The sequence below is a fragment of the Musca vetustissima genome, unplaced genomic scaffold, assembly GCF_032173495.1.
Source record: "Musca vetustissima isolate MV318-11 ecotype Yass unplaced genomic scaffold, APGP_CSIRO_Mvet_v1 utg71928, whole genome shotgun sequence".
Lineage (NCBI taxonomy): Eukaryota > Metazoa > Arthropoda > Insecta > Diptera > Muscidae > Musca > Musca vetustissima.
In genome coordinates this window covers 8,491-27,760 of record NW_026887154.1, presented here as the reverse complement: position 1 = coordinate 27,760, position 19,270 = coordinate 8,491, and the positions used below count along the sequence as shown (strand labels likewise).

General features: G+C 33.3%; 2 protein-coding genes across 2 annotated transcripts; both read right to left on the bottom strand.

Annotated features, from left to right (window-relative positions):
- Positions 1-208: 208 nt before the first annotated feature.
- On the bottom strand, positions 209-2,510 carry LOC133334753 (dnaJ homolog subfamily C member 30, mitochondrial-like). The gene is made up of 3 exons (XM_061543080.1): positions 2,464-2,510; positions 684-823; positions 209-621 (listed from the first exon to the last, which is right to left on the bottom strand). The coding sequence occupies exons 1-3, from the start codon at positions 2,508-2,510 to the stop codon at positions 209-211; spliced, it is 600 nt and encodes a 199-aa protein (XP_061399064.1).
- A 12,263-nt stretch (positions 2,511-14,773) lies between these two features.
- On the bottom strand, positions 14,774-15,825 carry LOC133334752 (zinc transporter ZIP11). The gene has a single exon (XM_061543079.1). The coding sequence runs from the start codon at positions 15,812-15,814 to the stop codon at positions 14,789-14,791; it is 1,026 nt and encodes a 341-aa protein (XP_061399063.1). The 5' UTR covers positions 15,815-15,825; the 3' UTR covers positions 14,774-14,788.
- Between the last annotated feature and the right edge of the window lie 3,445 nt (positions 15,826-19,270).

The window sequence follows — 19,270 nt, the reverse complement described above, 5'->3', positions numbered from 1 at the left end:
TATGAAAATATACATTTTTAAATATATAAATGATTTAAATAAAAAAATATATCTCACTTAATGAAGTTTAACTTTATTTGTAAAATACATTTGAAAATATATATAGCATCTCTCTTTACTCTTTTATATCACATCAAACATTTCAAAATACAAAATTAAATTTATAATTTAAAATAAAAAAATTGACTAGTAAAACAATAACAATTAACTATGTTGTACTGTCCTTTACATCTTTAAGATTTCTATCTTTTGATTCGTCCACACGAATAGTTTTCTCTTTAGGCAAATCATATGATGATTCGGAATAAAATTTCATATATGCCAAGGCTGAGAACAGAATAACGCATCCCAGCACAATTTCTTTTTGTAAAATTAAAAGATCATCACGCTCCTGTCTCTTTTTGTGATCGTATTGTTCCTTAGCTGTTCGACGACGTTGAAATGAATCGCCATAATGTTGTTTAGTCCATTCATCAAAGTCATACATTGGCGTTCGGCCCTGGCTGTCGGCAACTTTTGATTTTCTCAAACGTGATTTATAAAATCTCGTTGAAGGATCATCGGGTTCGGGGGCTTCATGTTCCTTTTGGGCATACTGGGGACCGGCCGTGTGGAGAATACCTTAAAAAACAAATGTCATTAATTAGTGATATAGGGAGTAGCATAAATCCCTTAACACATACCTTTATCATATAATTTCCTTAACCTAAAATTACCCAAGATCTCATAGGCCTGAGTGATTTCACGAAACTTTTTATTTCTCCTTGGGTAGCTTTTGGTGTTATCCCCAAGACGTCGTAGTGAGTGGAGTAGTTGACACCACCTGTTGATATGCTCCTTACATGTTTACCCAGTAAAATACTACGAAGAAAGAGGGAACTCAGGGATTTATTTAAGGACATTGTATAACATTGCCACCAAACCAAAACAAACTGGGATTACAAAGCTGACAACTGAAATCAACCGCCGTCGAAATGAGAAGCAGGAAGGAATGAGCGATGTAGACAAGAATCAAAACAAAAAACGAGAATGTGTGGGTTAGGGTTAGCCAGGTTGGAAAAGAGAAGAACGTTAGGGTTCTAGAAATCGTATTTGCAACAAGAACAGCTGTCTTAGTTATGAATATTAAGCAGGGTGAAACACATTAAATTTAAACAAATGTTTGATGTGTGTATATTTTAAAATTTTTATAAATTTATGGGGGATATAAAAAGCCAGGTACGATTATATCGAACTTGTAGGGGCAAAGCAAATTAGTTTGTTATAGAGGAAGTTATATATAATTTGTACAATTTTTCCTTAAGGTGGCTTGTTATATCAAATCAAAATACATATTTTGTGTATCTATTATATATGGATTAATAGTTTATATAAAACGGCATTTACATTAGAACTTTTTACCGGGTTACCTACTTTATGAGGATTTATTTGACATATATGTAAAGGAAATGACAATTGAAACCCACTGGGTTAACGAAATCCTGTTAAATGTAAACGTACTATAACAGTAAAATTATTACAAGGTAGGGTACAGCTTCCAATTGATTACAATTTTTTCTCAAGTTGGCTTGTTCAAATCAAAATACATATTGTGTTTATGTGTATTGTTTTGAATACTATGTCAAATAATTTCAAAATATATTGAAATAAATTCGAATTTAATTGAAATAAAAATGATGTTTTTAACGCATCCGTCCGTCCGTCTGGATGTAATTACTTTGTTATGAATGAAACAAATATTTCATGGTATTTCCTATAGGATTTTGGAAAGAAATCACAAGCGCTGGTGAATGTTATGATTTTTTGAAAGAAATCATAGCTTTCACAAGCACTTGTTGTGTATAGGCGTCAGGTGAGTTGCCCACACTCGGAAAACCCCTCTTACTATGAAAAAGCAACGAAAAAGAAAACAAAACCCCCTAATGTTGACGACACCCGCAAAAGTATAAAGGACCATGATCTGCGAATCTGCACTTGGAATGTGCGCACGTTGTACAGAACAGTCACAGTTTTCGCCTTGGCAGATGTACTCAAGAAGTACAAAGCCCATATAATTGTCTTACAGGAAATGCGTTGGAAAGGGACTGGTGTACGTAATGCAGATGATTACACCCTGTAAACGAGACGTGAATTTGGTTGCGGATTTATGGTTAATAGGAGAATAAAAGACATCGTTTCCAGATTCACTCTAGTAGATGAGCGAATTGCTATAATCGGAGTAAAAGCGAAATTCTACTACATCAGTCTTATTTGCCCATGCTCCGACGAAAGACAAAGACGAACAGACCAAAGACATTTTTTACGAGCGCCTAGAAACAGAATGTGAGCGCTGCCTGGCCATGACATTAAAGTTCTCCTAGGAAATTTTAATGCAAAAATCGGAAGGGAAATATTTTTGGTCCCACCGTTGGAAAATTCAGCCTCCACGACGAAACATCCGACAACGGCATGAGGTTGATTGACTTCGCGGCAGCAAAAACATAGTAGTTAGCAGCACGAGATTCAAGCATCGCGATATACACAAGGCCACCTAGATTTCTCCTGATCAAGCAACAGTTACCGGTGGAAAATTTGATTTTTAAAAACAGAGAGTAAATGTGAAAAAATGGCTTAAGAAACATTTATGACAATAGAAGCATTTCGATGTTATCTAAAAGAAATAATTTTAGCTGGGTTTTAAAATTGGAGAGTCTAGAAATATCATTCAGACTTTGAGGAAGGTGATTATATTCAGAACATGCGGTATGTTCCATGCGTTGTTTTGTGGTTTCTAATCTGCATCGTTTAATGAAAGATTATAACTATTTATCGTATTAAAATGTGTTTGATTTTACGAAAAACGTATGGCGTGGTAACCAATGTTATTTATATATTTGTGCATGTATGTTAGTAGTGCTATAGTGGTAAAATAGTTTTGGATACATTTTTAAACAATAATGACGTCGGATTCATTTTATGAAAGATTGTAAACGACTCTGAGGGCCTTATTTTGTAATCTCTGCAAATACTTCGGAGGTAGCTTTCTATAATCTTATTATTATTTCCAACGATTCCATAATAAGATAGTTTCTGTAATAAAATGTCATAATCTACTAAGTCGAAGCTTTTGGCAAGCAAGTCGTAGAAAACGCCAGCAACTACGCCGCAGCCGTTATCTAAACCATCACATATAAGGTTGAATACAATAACAATATCTTCCTGCGTCCCACTGCCTTTTTTGAAACCAAATTGATACCTGTACAACAAATTGAATTCTTCCATGTAAGCCATTAACTTTTTATTTAATATTTTTTCAAAATTTTTTTTTTACATTTAGAGATATGACATATCTGTAAAGGAATTGGCAAATTTAGATTTACTGGATTTAATAAATCCGACACAATGTAAACGTACAATAATATTCAACTAATCAAGTACTCTCTTTTTTATTACTATCTAGACCCGAAATCGTGTTCTATGAAAATGTGAAATTAAGATTTTAGAAATGAGAAAAATTGTCACTTGATAATATTTATAAGAACATTTACTTTCACTTACTTTGACTTATTGCGAGTGCTTACTAATATAAATCATTTCATTGACGTATATAACACGTAATAAACACGATGTAAACATAATATAAAACATATTTCTTTCACTGACGAAAATTTGTAGCAATTCCCCTAAAATATTACCAAATGTTGTGTTGTGTATACCCCACTATATACATTAGTATTCTCCATCAGCTGTTCGCTCTTTACATCCCTTTTTGACATCGCAATGTGAACACCCCTAATTTAAATACCAAAACTCCACAATTTGTCAGGTATACACAACGCTGTATCAACATTTGGCAAATGCCGCATTTCTATGCAATAAAATTTCAATTATTTCGCTAATACGTGGATTTTTCCACATAATTTCAATATTCTTGGATTAAATTGGTTTATTACCTGCACCAAAGAGCGCATATTCAGGTATACAATAAATAAAAATTCGATGTTACCTCGCGTACGGTATAATTTGAAATTTTAATACCATTTTCAGCAACACTGGCGCTTAGACGCATCACATCTTTTTTTTTTGAATTTGTTGTGCTAGAGTGCGGTTTATCAGTCAAACTGAGCAGAACAGGACCCCGAGTGCATTCAATTGTAGAACATTTTTGTGATTAAAAAACAGTGAATTTGTTATGAACCTCTTGATTAAATCAAAAGAAAAAATTTGAACAAAAAACATGGATCGTTTTGTAACACGAGCACCAACATGGAAGACCGTGAACTATGGCAGTGTTGTGGCTCAAGCCAATAATCGTAGCGCGAATTCTAAATTTTCTGCCGCGGCAACAGTAGCATCTCAACAATTAAAGAAACAGCCTTTGCAGCAAAAACAATTGGGTGGAAATGTCCCAAAACCAATGGCTCAAGATTTTGGAGAACGTCTTGCGGATATTTTCAAGCCCACAGCAAATTTAGAGACCTTAAATATCAATGGAAATAGTAATGACAGTGGTCTGAGTAGTGCCTCAAGTATATCTCCACCCCAAAATCATATGGAGGAGAATATGCAGAATGTGCCTCACCACATGCAGACGCCAACCAAGAACAAGGGATTGGGTAAGTGAAACTTTGGGATATTATTTAAAAATGTTCACAATTTTGAGAAATGTATTTGAAAATATATTTATTAAATTGCTTTTGTTTTGTTTGTGTACTAAAAAATCCATCTGAAAAACATCTTGTGTACTAAAATATTTGTCGTTTGGAAAATGTGTTGGCAATTCAGAATTTCATTGAACATGTGTCTGTGTGGGTGTGCTGACTGTGAGTAAAAAGTGGTCAAAGAGAAGAAAAATGACTTTTTTGACGTTTATTTGACAGTTATCATACTGAAAAAGAAGGGGGAAATAAATTATAAACAAGTTTTCTTTTGTTGATTGTGAAAAAATAACATTGAAAATTATTCTTCTGAAAATCAAGACTAATTTTCATTATCACACAAACAGGCAAACTGGGTGACTATATGGATGGTCCCGAGGAGAAGGAAAATGATACATATATGACCCACAACAACAACCGTACACCCAAATCCATCCAAAAGAAGAAGGCCACAGTTGCTGTTGGTCTAAAAGAAAACACTCCAAGTAAACAACTACCTCAAACCCCCAAAGTCAATAAACCCATAACAACAACAAGTACAACAACCGCTGATAAATTAACTCCTTCAACCAATCCAATGTTAATGGCACGTATACAAAGGGATTTGAACAGTCCCTCCGCATCGGTACGAGTAAGGGCCCTTAAGGCCATAAGGTAATGTTACTTACAATACATGACAAATACAAAAATGAACAACAAATCCGATTTATTTTTCAGCTCACCCACCAAATCTCCTTATACCCATTTCGATATACCCGAGGCTGAGCAAAGTCTTAACTTTTCGGCTGTCCAACAGGAAGCACCCGATATCAAGGAAGTTATGCGTAATGTTGTTGTCTATGTCGAAGTTAGGTCGGGTGAGGACAATCGTTCCGATGGTGTACGAAAAGTTATTGAAGCGCTGGGCGCTCGTGTTAATCTCAAATTGTTACGGTATGCGGGAAGATAAGACGCCAAATTAATTTTATTATTTATAAATGAACATATTTTTGGTTTTGCAGTGATACAACCCATGTCGTCTTTAAAGATGGCCTATTGTCCACATTTAAAAAAGCCCAACAATGGGGCATACCCGTCGTTTCAATCTTATGGATTGAGGCATGTAAAACTAAAAATCGTATATGTGATCCCAAAGATTATCCCATATCGAATTTAGATCGTTATGAAAATCCTGAATTGTATACAAAAATGAAGGTAAGTAAATATTTTAAAATTTTATAAACATTTAAGTAATATTTTGATCCCATATAAATTTTAAACAATTCTTATTAGAAGCGCTATAAATAGTTTTTCTAGTGTTTTGTGGAAAATACCAATATAAGCTTTCCACACATTTCTTTTTGTTATTTTGGAGGTCAAATATGTATTCGGTTACAAGGACAACTATGTTTTGGTGACATTAGCTGTGTTCCAGTAATTTTTGTAAAGTAAAATTAATGTTCAAATTGATATGAGAGGTTGAATCTAGCAAAAATTAGTTTCAAGGATATGTTACCAACTCGAATAAAAATTTGCATATCGTTTCAAATCCAAAACAGTCGGTCTTTAGAAGTCTTAGTGTGAAATTGTCGAATAAGACAGTAATGATTCTATGTGTCATCCACAGACAATATTCTCTATGTGGGACTGATGAAATCTGCTAAAGTTTTATCTCAACAGGTGTAGTGTGAAATTATCGAATTAGAGAGTAATCCTGTGTATGGTAATAGTTCCTTTTGTAATCTGCAAACTATATTCTCTATGTCAGAGCCTGATGAAAACTGCTAATGGTTTATCTCAACGGGGGTTTGATAGAAATATCATTTAGTATAGTATTATATATTAGTATTTCAAAATCGATGTGCATGTAGTCACCGACGTTATTTCCATTAACCAATAAACGTCTTTATGACGTAATTCCAGTAGCCTCAAAACCGATATGATGGAGTTTATGGTCAAGTTGGTAAAGTGCGCACCATTATACCGTATCGCCATAAATCTTAACGCCTTCCAATAGATTTTTGCTAGAATAGAGTTTTATGAGACCTCTCATTTTCTGCTGGACAAAGTTATTTTTAGACATGTCCGTCTGTCTGTTGATGTTATGTTCCAAAAGGAAATAGTTGATCATACAAACGATATTCTGATGAAGATGAACCAGAAGCCACAAGAAGAAGTAGGAAAATAACTCGTTTGTCAAAAAACTATTTGACTATTTAACGGGCTTCAATGCAGAAAGAATGCATAACAATGACTCAGAAAACTTTGAAGATATTTTAAACAGTGTAAATACAAACGGAGAGGGAAGTAGAGGAGGAGCTGAATTCAATGAAGGCAAATAATGTCCTAACTCCAAATTGTTAGCGTCAAAGTGGGTCTTCCGAATAAAAGAAAATGAAGATGGGGCCCGGCGAAGTATAAAGCTTTATTTATCTATTGTCTCTGACTAGTTGTGAGAGGATATCTTCAAAAGTATTGAGTAGACTACAGTGATACATATGCACCTGTTGCAAAGATGAACATGCTTCGAATTGTCTTAGCGGTCGGAATACAACATACATATTTCTTACATCAGTTGCACGTAAAAACTGCATTTCGGCAGAACATATACATGGCTCTGCCTGATGGATGGTGTAAATTACAAAAGGGGTCATTACTGCAAGCTTGAGAATTCTCTCTATGGTCTAAAGCAAGTACCCAAATGCTGGAACAATAAGTTTAATGATTTAATCTCTTGTATATACCCAAGTGTTGGCAGGTATCGTATGGTCGTTGTTCTTGTTGTTGTAGCAGCCCTAATGGTTTTACGCAATGGGGTGAGGTGACAAACGTTGGCCAAGTAAGATTCGGGTCGTTTCGGATCGTAGACTCCTCTGTCGTGGAAACTCATCGTAAAAAATTCGCCAAAATTGTTCATAGAGTCTTTTCTCTGCAGGCGGGTCAAGTTCGAAGATGGTCTATATCGGTCCTAGTTTAGGCATAGCCCACATATAAGGGCACCCCCGATTTTCGATATTTTGGGGTTCTTGAGCGTGTTTTTTAACCGAATTCGCTGAAATTTGATACATTGGGTTGTTTTTTGGGTACTAAATTTCTTCACTATAAATTATAAATATAGGTCCATTTTTTCGGGTAGCCCCATAGAAGACACCCTCAATTTTCGATATTTTGGAATTTGGTATTTTGTAGTCGCATATGGTCTTCCTACTAAAAATTATTAATATTCGCCAACTTTTATGGATAGTTCCCATATAACCCCCTTCTTATATTAAAATAGTTAGCTGATTACTTCCGTGTGTATGGGGACAAATAGTATAGGGGATATTCGTTACTCGAAATATTCAGTTTTACCCTACAAATTATGATTTAGCCATCGGTTGTAATCATTCCGCTTTCGAAGAAAATCGTCATAAAAAAACTCGAACCTGAAGATATTTAGGCATCTCCCCCATATATTTATACCACCTGAAGGAAAGAATTAAGATAAAAAACTAAAATATTGGTTTCGAAATTGACATATGTCGGTCATATAATTATAACCCCAAATATTCGCCAATTCCTACACTATGTAATCTGTATTGCAGTAGTTTGAGAATTTTATATTCTACCATGCGTTATTATATATATATTGGTGAAATTTGTATTTGGTGTACACAATGGTTTACATAAACTGGTTCGTAGAATTATCGGTATAGGTTCAATTTTTGGTATGTCCCCTATGTGTTCAGTTTAAGTATCTTTCAGTATACCTATGGTGGAGGGTATCCAAAGTTCGGCCCGGCTGGACTTAACGCTTTTTCATTTGTTTATATTTGTTTTGCAAATGTACGTTTGTACATTCCTCAACGTAATTGTCATATTACTCCAACTACCAGTATAGGGTTAATATCATTATCAATTTCAATTCCCTCGGTTATGATTAAAATGTTTGCGATTAGAAGTAAATTATTTATCTATTGTCTCTGACATAAAAAAACAAAAGATAAATTAAATGACATTTACATCAAAACTGAATGAATGAGTGACGAACGGACGATGTGCTGTTGAAGAAAAGTTAAACATTTGTGACCTTGTAAAATGTTAATGCCTTTTTCAAACAAATATTCATGTAAATGTCTTCTAAATTCCCTTTGTCGCCACGTGAAGCTAAGCAAATAATACAACCTGTTGCCTGTCCGCTGACTACCGAAAAAAACCAAACAATTTTTGATTTATAAATTATATGATAGAACACAATTGTGTTTTATGTACATTAAATGAGACATTAAAAGTAATCTTATCATAAATTTACTTTCGAAATAAAAATCGTAAAAAATAATAACTGAACATGTCGTCTACCACGATTAGTACTTGTATATGTATGATCAGCAATATATCAGAGTTTCGATAAGCATAACAACAAAATTATGTTTTAATTTAAATGTTAGTAGCTATTAGCAAATATAGAGTATTGTATTTTATTCCAGAATATTGGGCATTCATTGAAATAATCATTATAATTTCATAACAAATTATTTAATTTAAATCATATTTTTTTTATTTTGAGGGACTGATAACAGTATTTTGACATTTTTAAGGGTTTAATGAATACACAAATAAGATTGATATAGGAAATAAAGTGATCATATTCGATTACTTAATTTTTTTAAGTTATTGAAATGTAATTTATTGTGGAGTAGATGTCGGTTAGAAACTTGCAGATTTCTCCATCTAAATCAACTACTATTGTATTCAGATCATGGACAAAGGAGGTAAAGCGGCAACTAAACATACCGATCAGAAGAAGGATCAATCCAACGGTCCAAAATCCTAAAATACTAGGAGTCACCTTTTTGATAGCCTCCTGACATTCTTTAGGCACGCCGCAGCGCAGAAAATAAAAGCCCAGAAGCGTAACATTGTGCTCAAAGATGTCTTGACTACTTACAAAGTTGTACGTAGATTTGTCCTCAACTACGCTGTCCCAGTTTGGACATCGTCCGTTCAGCGATTCTCAATGGAGCAGCAATCTGTCAATGATCATCTACGAAATCGTGTCTAGGGATAAGTAAATCGACTTTTTGTATTGCAAAGTCTAAAAGTCAGAGTCGTCTTTAGATTTGTTGACAATTGGTCTGTTCCCGTACTGCAAGAATCTACTACTTTTTACGATAACGAATTTTCCTTTATGAAATCGAAGAAAATAGTAAAATCGAGTAGATTCTTGCAGTACGGGAACAGACCAAATAATTCATATAAAAAAATTTACATTTTAGTCGATTTTTCATGAGTTGTTAAAAGTCGAAAATCGGTTTTAAACTTGTTTGACAAAATCTAAAGATCGAAAAGACGACTTTTTAGCCAAAGGCAAAATTCGAAAAGTCTAAAATCGACTTTTTGGTCAAAGGCAAAAATCGAAAAGTCTATACTCTGTCAACGTATAGCGGTAGCCGAAGCTGAGAAGACCATGCCCAGAAGAGCCAGAACTATCTTAGCTCAGATACGGTCAGGATGATCAGTCATCCTCTGTATGTGTATCAAGCGACAGTCGCCGGGATCGAAGACATTTGTCCCAGTTGTAGGCAGGGCCGACTTTTGTTTGATCTTTAAAGAAATCGAAAAGTCGACTTTTCCAGATCGAGCCCAAATTGCCTAAAAATTACAAATTCCGTAACTTTTTGGATCTGTTGACAACAATTCATATAAAAAAATAAAAATTTTAGTCGATTTTGCATTAGTCGTTAAAAGTCTAAAATCGATATTGAACTGGTTTGACAAAATCTAAAGATCGAATAGTCGACTTTTTAGTCAAAGGCAAAAATCTAAAAGTCGACTTTTACGCTCAATTACTTATCCCTTATCGTATACCTAACTGTCAACCTCCAGCGGCGGTCAGCATGATCGAAGACATTTGTCCCAATTGTAGGCAGGGGCCGCATGATACAGGCCATTTATTTTGTTTTGCTGTTTAGTTCAGCCCACGGAGGCCAGTAGAAGTGGCGAATTTTTTTTGCAGCTCCCAACCTAACATTTTACAACTACACAACTCTTCCCATTAATCCCATCACTCGACACATAAACCCATAAAACATCTACAAATTTCCGCATCCACCATATATATAAATTTAAATTAATTATTTATACTTATTTTTTTTTTTATGATTTTATGTTAAGATAAATCTATTGTTAGGTTTAAGATTTTTGAGAAATAGATGTATAGTGGTTTTTGGAACCGATCATGGCCTTGTGGCTAGGTTCCCATTCATGAAAAAATAAATAAATTTTACATTAAAAAAAATTGAAATGTACACTTCATCGAAATTCAAACCCGCATCCAACAGCCGTATCCATCCACAAACCAATAGTAGACACATGTTTAAAATAAAAAGCTAACATTATTAAACTATTTCAGGGAAAACGAGACAGCCAAACTGTTACAACAACAACCAGCCTGATTTCAGCCCTGTCTTGGTTGTAACCGAAGAAAAATTATTAGATTTTTGTACAGAGAGTTTGCTTATTGAACACCTACTGATTGTATTGCTGATTGATCTCCAATTTCACATATTACCTCCAAAAATAATTGATACATGGTCGATAGCTTGTAAACAGCTACTAGACATTTTAGGAACCAAATATATACATATGAACCAACAACAACATGCGAATGCAATTGTTGTTACTATTTATGCCGGTATCTTTATCAAATTAAACAAAACAACTACAGAGCAGAGCAGCACAAGAAATGTGGTGATAACTTATTTACACTTTGTGATAAAAACAAAACAACAAAAACAAAGCTATAGCTACTCCCAAGAATACGTGATAAAAATCCAAGTCTGAACATCTATCAGACCCAGTATTTTGTATAAAATTATGAATGTATGCCATATCAAAGGGCATCTTGGGTTGGCGTCATTCATATCGCCATTCATAACAAGTTTACACACGACACAACACACAACGCGGCTATATACAGGATGATAATAACATAAATATACGTGCAGATTTAGACAGCTATATTTTGCTATTTTTTTTCTTTTTTTCATCTTTCTATGCAGTGTCTGTTGTATTTTGCTAGATTTGTGATGATTCTTGATTATTATCTTCAAAATCTAGATTATTTGGATTGTTTTCTGCATACCTTGTGTTTTCGTTTATATTTAATTTTTTTTCATATATTAATACAAGACATGATCTAAGCTACATGGGCTTATTGTATAAATTTATGATACCGGCTATTTCAATACCATTGTTAAGGAAGATAGGCAGGCAGGCTGGTTGCTTGCTGTGGCTGCACGTCTGGCTAGCGTTCGTACATGTAGACTAACAGTCGCATAATGATAATTTATGCTTTCTTTCCTTTCTGGGTGCTATAAAAATTTTAAATGCTTTTTAAATTGTATATAGTTTTAAATTTGTTTTTTATTGCTTAAAATGTATTTTTATAAATCATATTTATTTATGATTTAAAACAGCTTTTAATACCATATTTTTTATTTGCCATATAAAATATGTTTTATAAATCATATTTATTATTTCATTCATATTTTTTGTTCAAAATTTGTTTTTTACTCTAATAAAAAAAATTAGCTTTAATTCGTTTTATATGACTAACTATTTTCCCCTTCTTTGATTTATAATCAAGAGCGATAAGTTTTTTTTTATAGTTTTGTTATCACACTAATTTTCAAATGCTCTAAAGATTGGTCACACCCACTAGTTGGTAAATATGTTTTTAGATGTTGTATAGCAGATTTCCATAGTTTGAACATATAACGAAAATCGTATAAAATTTTGATTTAAAATCTATTGGCTTGTTTGATTTAAAACGCTCTTCCTCTCTATCAAGTTAGGTTATACTAACTTCAGTATTTTTTGTGCATATCGGCCACATTTTGAGATCTTAGTGCATCATTTACTTAAAATTGGGAGAAAATATATATAGGAGCTCTATCCAAAACTGAACCAATTTCAACAAAACTTTACACACGTTAGGTTATCATAACTTCAGTAAGTTGTGCAAAATTTTGTATTTATCGGCCTATCTTTGTGTGCACCATTTACACGAAATCGGATGAAAATATATATGGGAGCTATATCTAAATCTTCACCAGTTTTCATGAAACTTAACACACATCATTCTATACATAATTCAGTACGCTATGCCAAATTTCGTGCAAATCGAAGGATATATGGGGGCTTTGGTGCTCCATTAACATAAAATCGGACGGAAATATATATATGGGAGCTATATCTATATCTGAACCGATTTTTCCCAATTTCAATATTGTTCGTCCTTGGGTCAAATAAGTGACTTGTGCCAAACTCCATCCAAATCGGATTATAAATGCGACCTGTACTTTGTTTACAATTTAACATCTACAGATGGACGGACTGACGGACATGTATAAATCGACTTGAAACCGAAAACCCTATCTGCAGTTTATAGTTTACAAATTTCATAATATCAAAGACGACAATATAGTTCTCCCAATCGTAATCCTTGTTCCTCCCCAAAAATACTTCTCCTGTCTTGCCCTTGGAGTTACGACTCACTCCCTGCAGTTCGGGCATCGACCAACTGACAACAAAATGGCTTTTTACTAATGGCCCCCCTTTGAGGGACAATCATTGTAACTAGTTCGTCAGGTGGAACCTTTGGACATCCGTTTCACGGCCTTTGATTGTTTTTTGAGTTAGGCGGGTTATACATAGTTTTCCGAAAAAAGGTTGTTTGCACCGAAATTGTTTTTTCACATTAAATTTATGTTTGTAAAAGCGATTTTTTAATTTCTCATCCAAAAAATCATTGGAAATACAATTATTTTAGGCTATGGAGTTCTATCTATTATATCGATTGTGATATCGGACCTCTTGGTTTAGGAGTAATAATTGAAAACCCATCAACCTGGACATTAAAGTGTACGTGTGTGGCCATATATTTCATCATGAAATAAATAAATAAATCCCTACAAGTCCCAATGTACTTCTTTGTAACTCATTTGTGTCTCTATTTCCCGCGATGATTGCCATTTCGTCTTCAGAAAGTAACACAGAGATTCCTTTATTCGAAAACTGTTGAGAAAAAATGTTTAACGTTAAATAAAAATACATTTTTTTCTTTGTTTTAATTATATAGAATTTTTCTAAAATAGATTTTTAAAATCTATTTTATTTCATTTTTTATTGTTTATTTTTTTTTTATTTTTTATTTTGCTTGTTCTTTTTTTGTTGTGATCCATTTATGTAATATATAGTCTTAATCATCATTATTTACAATTACTTGGATTACAAGTCTCTTGCTTATAATAGAGTTTTTATCTGTTAATAGCCTTAAAATAATAAAACAATTAAAAAATATCTTAAAAGAAAGCTAACTTTTTGTTTATACTGCTGACAGTTAAGAGGGAAAATAAAATAAAATCAAGCTATAAAGGGACATTATAAAAAAATTGTGGAAATATAAGTACATATAGCGGGATAATTTTTCTATTAATTATTTTTTTAGAATGAATTTGGTTGGTTTTGTAAAGAAAAGTAGCAATTTTTTTTTGTTTTTTTTTTGCATTGGATTTTTTTTAAATTTGTTTGTATAAATTATTTACAATTTTATAAATTTGATTTGTTTTTAAAATCGTCTTATGTATGCGGGACAGAACTAGAGAACAAATATTTTAACTATGGAACAAATAAAATCTTCTGTTAGTTTTTATATCTAGCTTGGAATTCTTACTAAGCTTTACAGTAGCCATGCTTGATTTGGGCACTTTTTTTTGTTTTTTTTTGTTTTTTTTTTTTTTTTTTTGTATAAAAGGGGAATGTGTTTTCTAAAAACAAATGGATATACAATTTCCACATAATTTTTATTATTTTTTTTTTTACTTTTTTGGGTTTTTTTTTTAGTTGTTCTTTTTCATTTATCATTTGTATTTACGTCTATATTTAAATAAAAGTTTCTTTTTTTAAATAATGAATTAAATATTATAGCATAATAAAATAATTTTTGCATAATGATGAAAAGTTTCAAAAGGCAAAACTTTTCTAGGAATTGCTAATAAGCCATCGTTGACTGCTGCAATAGCTTGTTCCGTCACATCCGATTCACAACAACAATTATAACAATAGAAACGACCAACACGACGACAACAGTAATTTAAGTGACGACGACGACCGTAGTAGTTGTAAAGACATCACGATAGTGTTACTTCCAAACACATCATAATTAGGAAACCGGCAATTGTACCCCAGGTGGCAATGCTACCATTACCGCTGGCATGAGCCTCGGGCAAGATATCATCCGCAACAATATAGATCATGGCACCGGCAGCAAATGACAAAGCATAGGGTAAAATCAAATTGGCAAATGTCACAGCCACTGCACCCAATATACCGAAAATGGGCTCGACCATACCTGACAGCTGACCATACCATAAGGCACGCAATACACTAAATCCGGCCGCATGTAAGGGCAGACTGACAGCCAAACCTTCGGGGAAATTTTGTATACCAATACCAATGGCCAAATTACGGGCAGCTTCGAACGTTGAGGCATTATTTTGTCCCACAGCACCGAAACTAACACCCACGGCCAAACCTTCGGGTATGTTGTGTACAGTGATGGCCACAACCAGCAACATAATACGCTTCCATTGGGCACCAGCCGCCTGTTGGGCGGCCTTTTCGGCATCTGTTACATATGTAGTATTTGTACGTTCAATATCAACGCTAGGCTTCTTGCGGCGTCTCGGCTCCGAATGGCTATGCTGTACACTCAGACAATCGGAGAAGCTATCCATACTTTTGGCTGCTTCCATGCCGCTTCCATGACCATTTTTCTTATCATCGATGGCAATATCGGCTTTATCCTTTGTTTGAGTCATTTGCAACATCATATCGTTTGAATTCAAACCGAGATAAGACATTAATTTATCACAACCATAAACAAAGATGGCACCCAATAGGAAACCACCCGATACCGGTAGGAAAGCATAGACGCCATACAGATTTGAGGTTTCTGCCATTTCAATTGCCGGCTTAAGGAGAGACCAGAAAGCGGCGGCCACCATAACACCGGCAGCAAAACCTAAGGCGGCATCTAAAGATTTGCGTTGATTACCGCGTACAAAGACCACACATGATGCACCCAAAGCTGTGAGGCCCCATGTTAGGAGGGTGCCCAAAAGGGCTTGTGTTACTGGACCGTAATTTGGTAGCATGTTGGTGATTTATTTTGTTTTTTTTTTTTTTTTTAATTTAATTTTTATTTATTTTTTTCGGTGGTTTCGAGTTCTGAAAGCAAAAAAGAGAAAAAAGTTTTAGTTTCTTTCGTAAATTTGTCAACAAATTATTTTTTTATAAATAATTTTAAATGTGTATATGTATTTATATAATCCATGAATGTTAAACTTTAGGGAGGAGGTTAAAACTCTCTATTAAAGAGCCTCAAAAATAGATAATTTTAGCTTTTTTTTATGAAAATAATGCCTGGAGAAGAGGATCCATACAGTTTCATAAGAAAAGTAGTAGCAGTTACTCAAGAAGACCACACGACCCTTTTCATGAAGAACTACAACTGATTTTCATGACGATTAATAGCTCATATTCCAGAAAATTTTATATTTACCAACTTCAGAAGGACCAAAATCTTTTCTTAAAAAAAATCGATTTTTTTACAAGATGTTTAAGAGCTTTTTTTTAAGAATATGACTACTGCATTGTTATGAAAAAAAATATTCTCAAAAAATGCTTAAAATTTATTGTGGACAACCTGTAGTTCAACTATGAAAAAAATACCTTCAGTTCTTCAGTGAGAAGTGTATTAAGTTGTCAACTTGTGATTTTAGTATAGGAAATGTTTCCAAAATTGCATTTTATTAAAATTCATGTAAAGGTCCATTTGTCCCCTTTTTTAAAAATCACAATATTTTATTACCACTAACCCCATACCACTCAACATAATGGCGCGTGATTTAATCAGATATTGATGGATGTTATCGTCTCTAATTTATTTAAATCGCTAATTAAATTTAAATGTTTTATTATTGTAAATTTATAATTTTATTGCTTTTCCGGGAAGACGGCTAATAAATGCCTTAATATGACACATAATGTTTTATCACGGGACTTTTTGTTGTTGATATATATTCAAATATGTATATAAATAAATTTATACAATAATTTATATACATCTTTTATGTTTTAATTAACGTTGACCTAATGAATTTTTAATATTGTTAGTTTGCTGCTGCCTAAAGGACATTGTTGTTTGTTTTTGGATTTAAAAATGCATGTTTTTTTTTTAAATTTATTATTTCGAACAGTTTTGGCAATTTCAGCTTAGTGCACGTAAGATCAATGACATTTCCAAATTGTCATGTTTAAATATAAAGGGGATTGTAGATTTAGGCTCTAAAGGTCGATACCTAAACATTTTAAAATACGAACGAACGTTCGAAAAGACCCTAAAACTATGAGTGCTGCTATCCCCAGGCTGGAGAAAACTACTCATGGAATACAATAGTTATCACTTCCTTTATCTAATGCGTCTTCAGTGGCTGCTTCCGTGGCTTCAACTGGTATAATTCCACAATCTTCCCAAAGACCATTAGTAACGGGATTTCTTCTTACTATTTGCTATTAGAATGTAAATTTAATTCGTTTATATACTGAAAACCTTGGTTTTGATTATAATATTATAGTATTTTCTGAAACTTAGCTTCAAACATCTCTGCTTGCTTAATAATGAAATTCTAAGTTCAAAATATCAAATATTTAAAAAAGATCGGATTAGTGCGATCAGGACGCAGTTGATGCCAAATATTTCTCCACTAACTTATGTAAATCATTTAACTGATATAGAATTTGTCGGCATATCCATTGAATTGGGTAAATTTAAATTTTTCGTCACTTGTTCATATATTCCACCTTCATCGCAGCTTGATATTTATAATCACCATATTCAGAATTAATAAAATGAATGACTCGGACCGAATATTAGTTCTTCGCCATATGTGAAGTGGCTTTCATTGTCAGAGTCAGAATCTCTTACTCCTTTGAAATCGGATATGAATTTAAATTAATTTACTTCTGAAATTATTAATCGATTTTGTGACCATATCTCCAACAAATAAATAATATATTAAATAATCATGAGAGAATCCTTGATCTTTAGTATTTGTAAATCATACACCATATTTTGAATTAATTTGAGTTCCTTCGATTTGCATTATTGAAGATAATTAACATCCTACAAATCGTCAAATTCATTCAAACAAATATGGAAAATAGCAAAGTCGAACTGGGCCGTCTATATGATACCCTTCATCACTTTGGGTATATTTAACATAGTCTCCTAACAGATGTCGCCTATTCGAAATAACATTGAACTTGAACGAAAGATATATAAGAACTTTGGTGCGCAATTTCTATTAAATCGGACGAATATATATATGGGAGTTATATTTAAATCTGAACCGATTTTCACGAAACTTAAAACACATCATTATAGACTCAATTCAGTACGCAATGCCTTTTCCTTAAATCGGACGAACATATATATGGGAGCTATATCTAAATCTGAACTGATTTTCACGAAACATCACGTACGTCATTCTAGTCTTAATTCAGTACGCTATGTCAAATTTCGTGCAAGCCGAAAGATATATGTATAGGGACGTTGGTGCACCATTTACCTTACCTGGGGGCTATATCTAAATTTGAACCGATTTTTCCCAATTTCAATAGGGTTCGTTCTGGGGCCAAATAAATGAGCTGTGCCAATTTTCATTCAAATCGGATTATAAATGCAAACTGCACTTTGTTCACAAAAATACATGGACAGACGGACGGACATGCATAAATCAACTCAGGTCTCCTTTTGCTGTTACAAACATATGCACAAAGACATAATATCCTCTACTACAGTGTGGTGAAGGGTATAATAATTTAAATCAACAAATTCTGATAATTGGTCGTTTTCGACTTTTAAAGGGGTCCAAATACATGAAGGTCCAAAGACATCGATTGTTATTTTTGTAAGGGCCCATTCGAAAAAAATTGAAATTTTCTAGCAAAACCTCTTTTGTGAAGCTTCTGTATATATTGAAATTTTATTGTCTTTAGGCCTTCCGCTGAAAAACAAACATAGTTTTGTATAATTTTAGCCTTCTATCGCAATTTAAATAAAATCTAGCAAATCCCAGACAGCATAGTTTAGAATTTTAAAGTTTAAAATAATTCTGGAAAGAATTGATTCTCATCGAGTCCCATGTTTTACTCTAGAAATTGATAAAGAAGACATTGAACAAATAGTACGCAATAAAACAATAGGCAATACAAATATAAGAAAAAATAATAAAAGAAAATGGGGGATCTAAGAAACAACAACAACAACTAAATTCATTAAGATTCCAAGCTATGCTGCTGGTTTCACACAAAAAATAAAATAATCGGCAAGTTTTTGCTGTGTTTGGGTTGTTTAAATACAGTTGGTGTTAAGAGTTTTATATATGATGGAATATCACATAGAATAATATACCCCGCGCGCACACAAAATAAATAAACAAAAAATGCAACCAATCTATGACCATGAAAGGAGGAAACACAACAAACACTTTTGCTATCGTTGTTGTTGTTTCCGCATACTACAATTCACTTATTATTTTTTTTTTGAA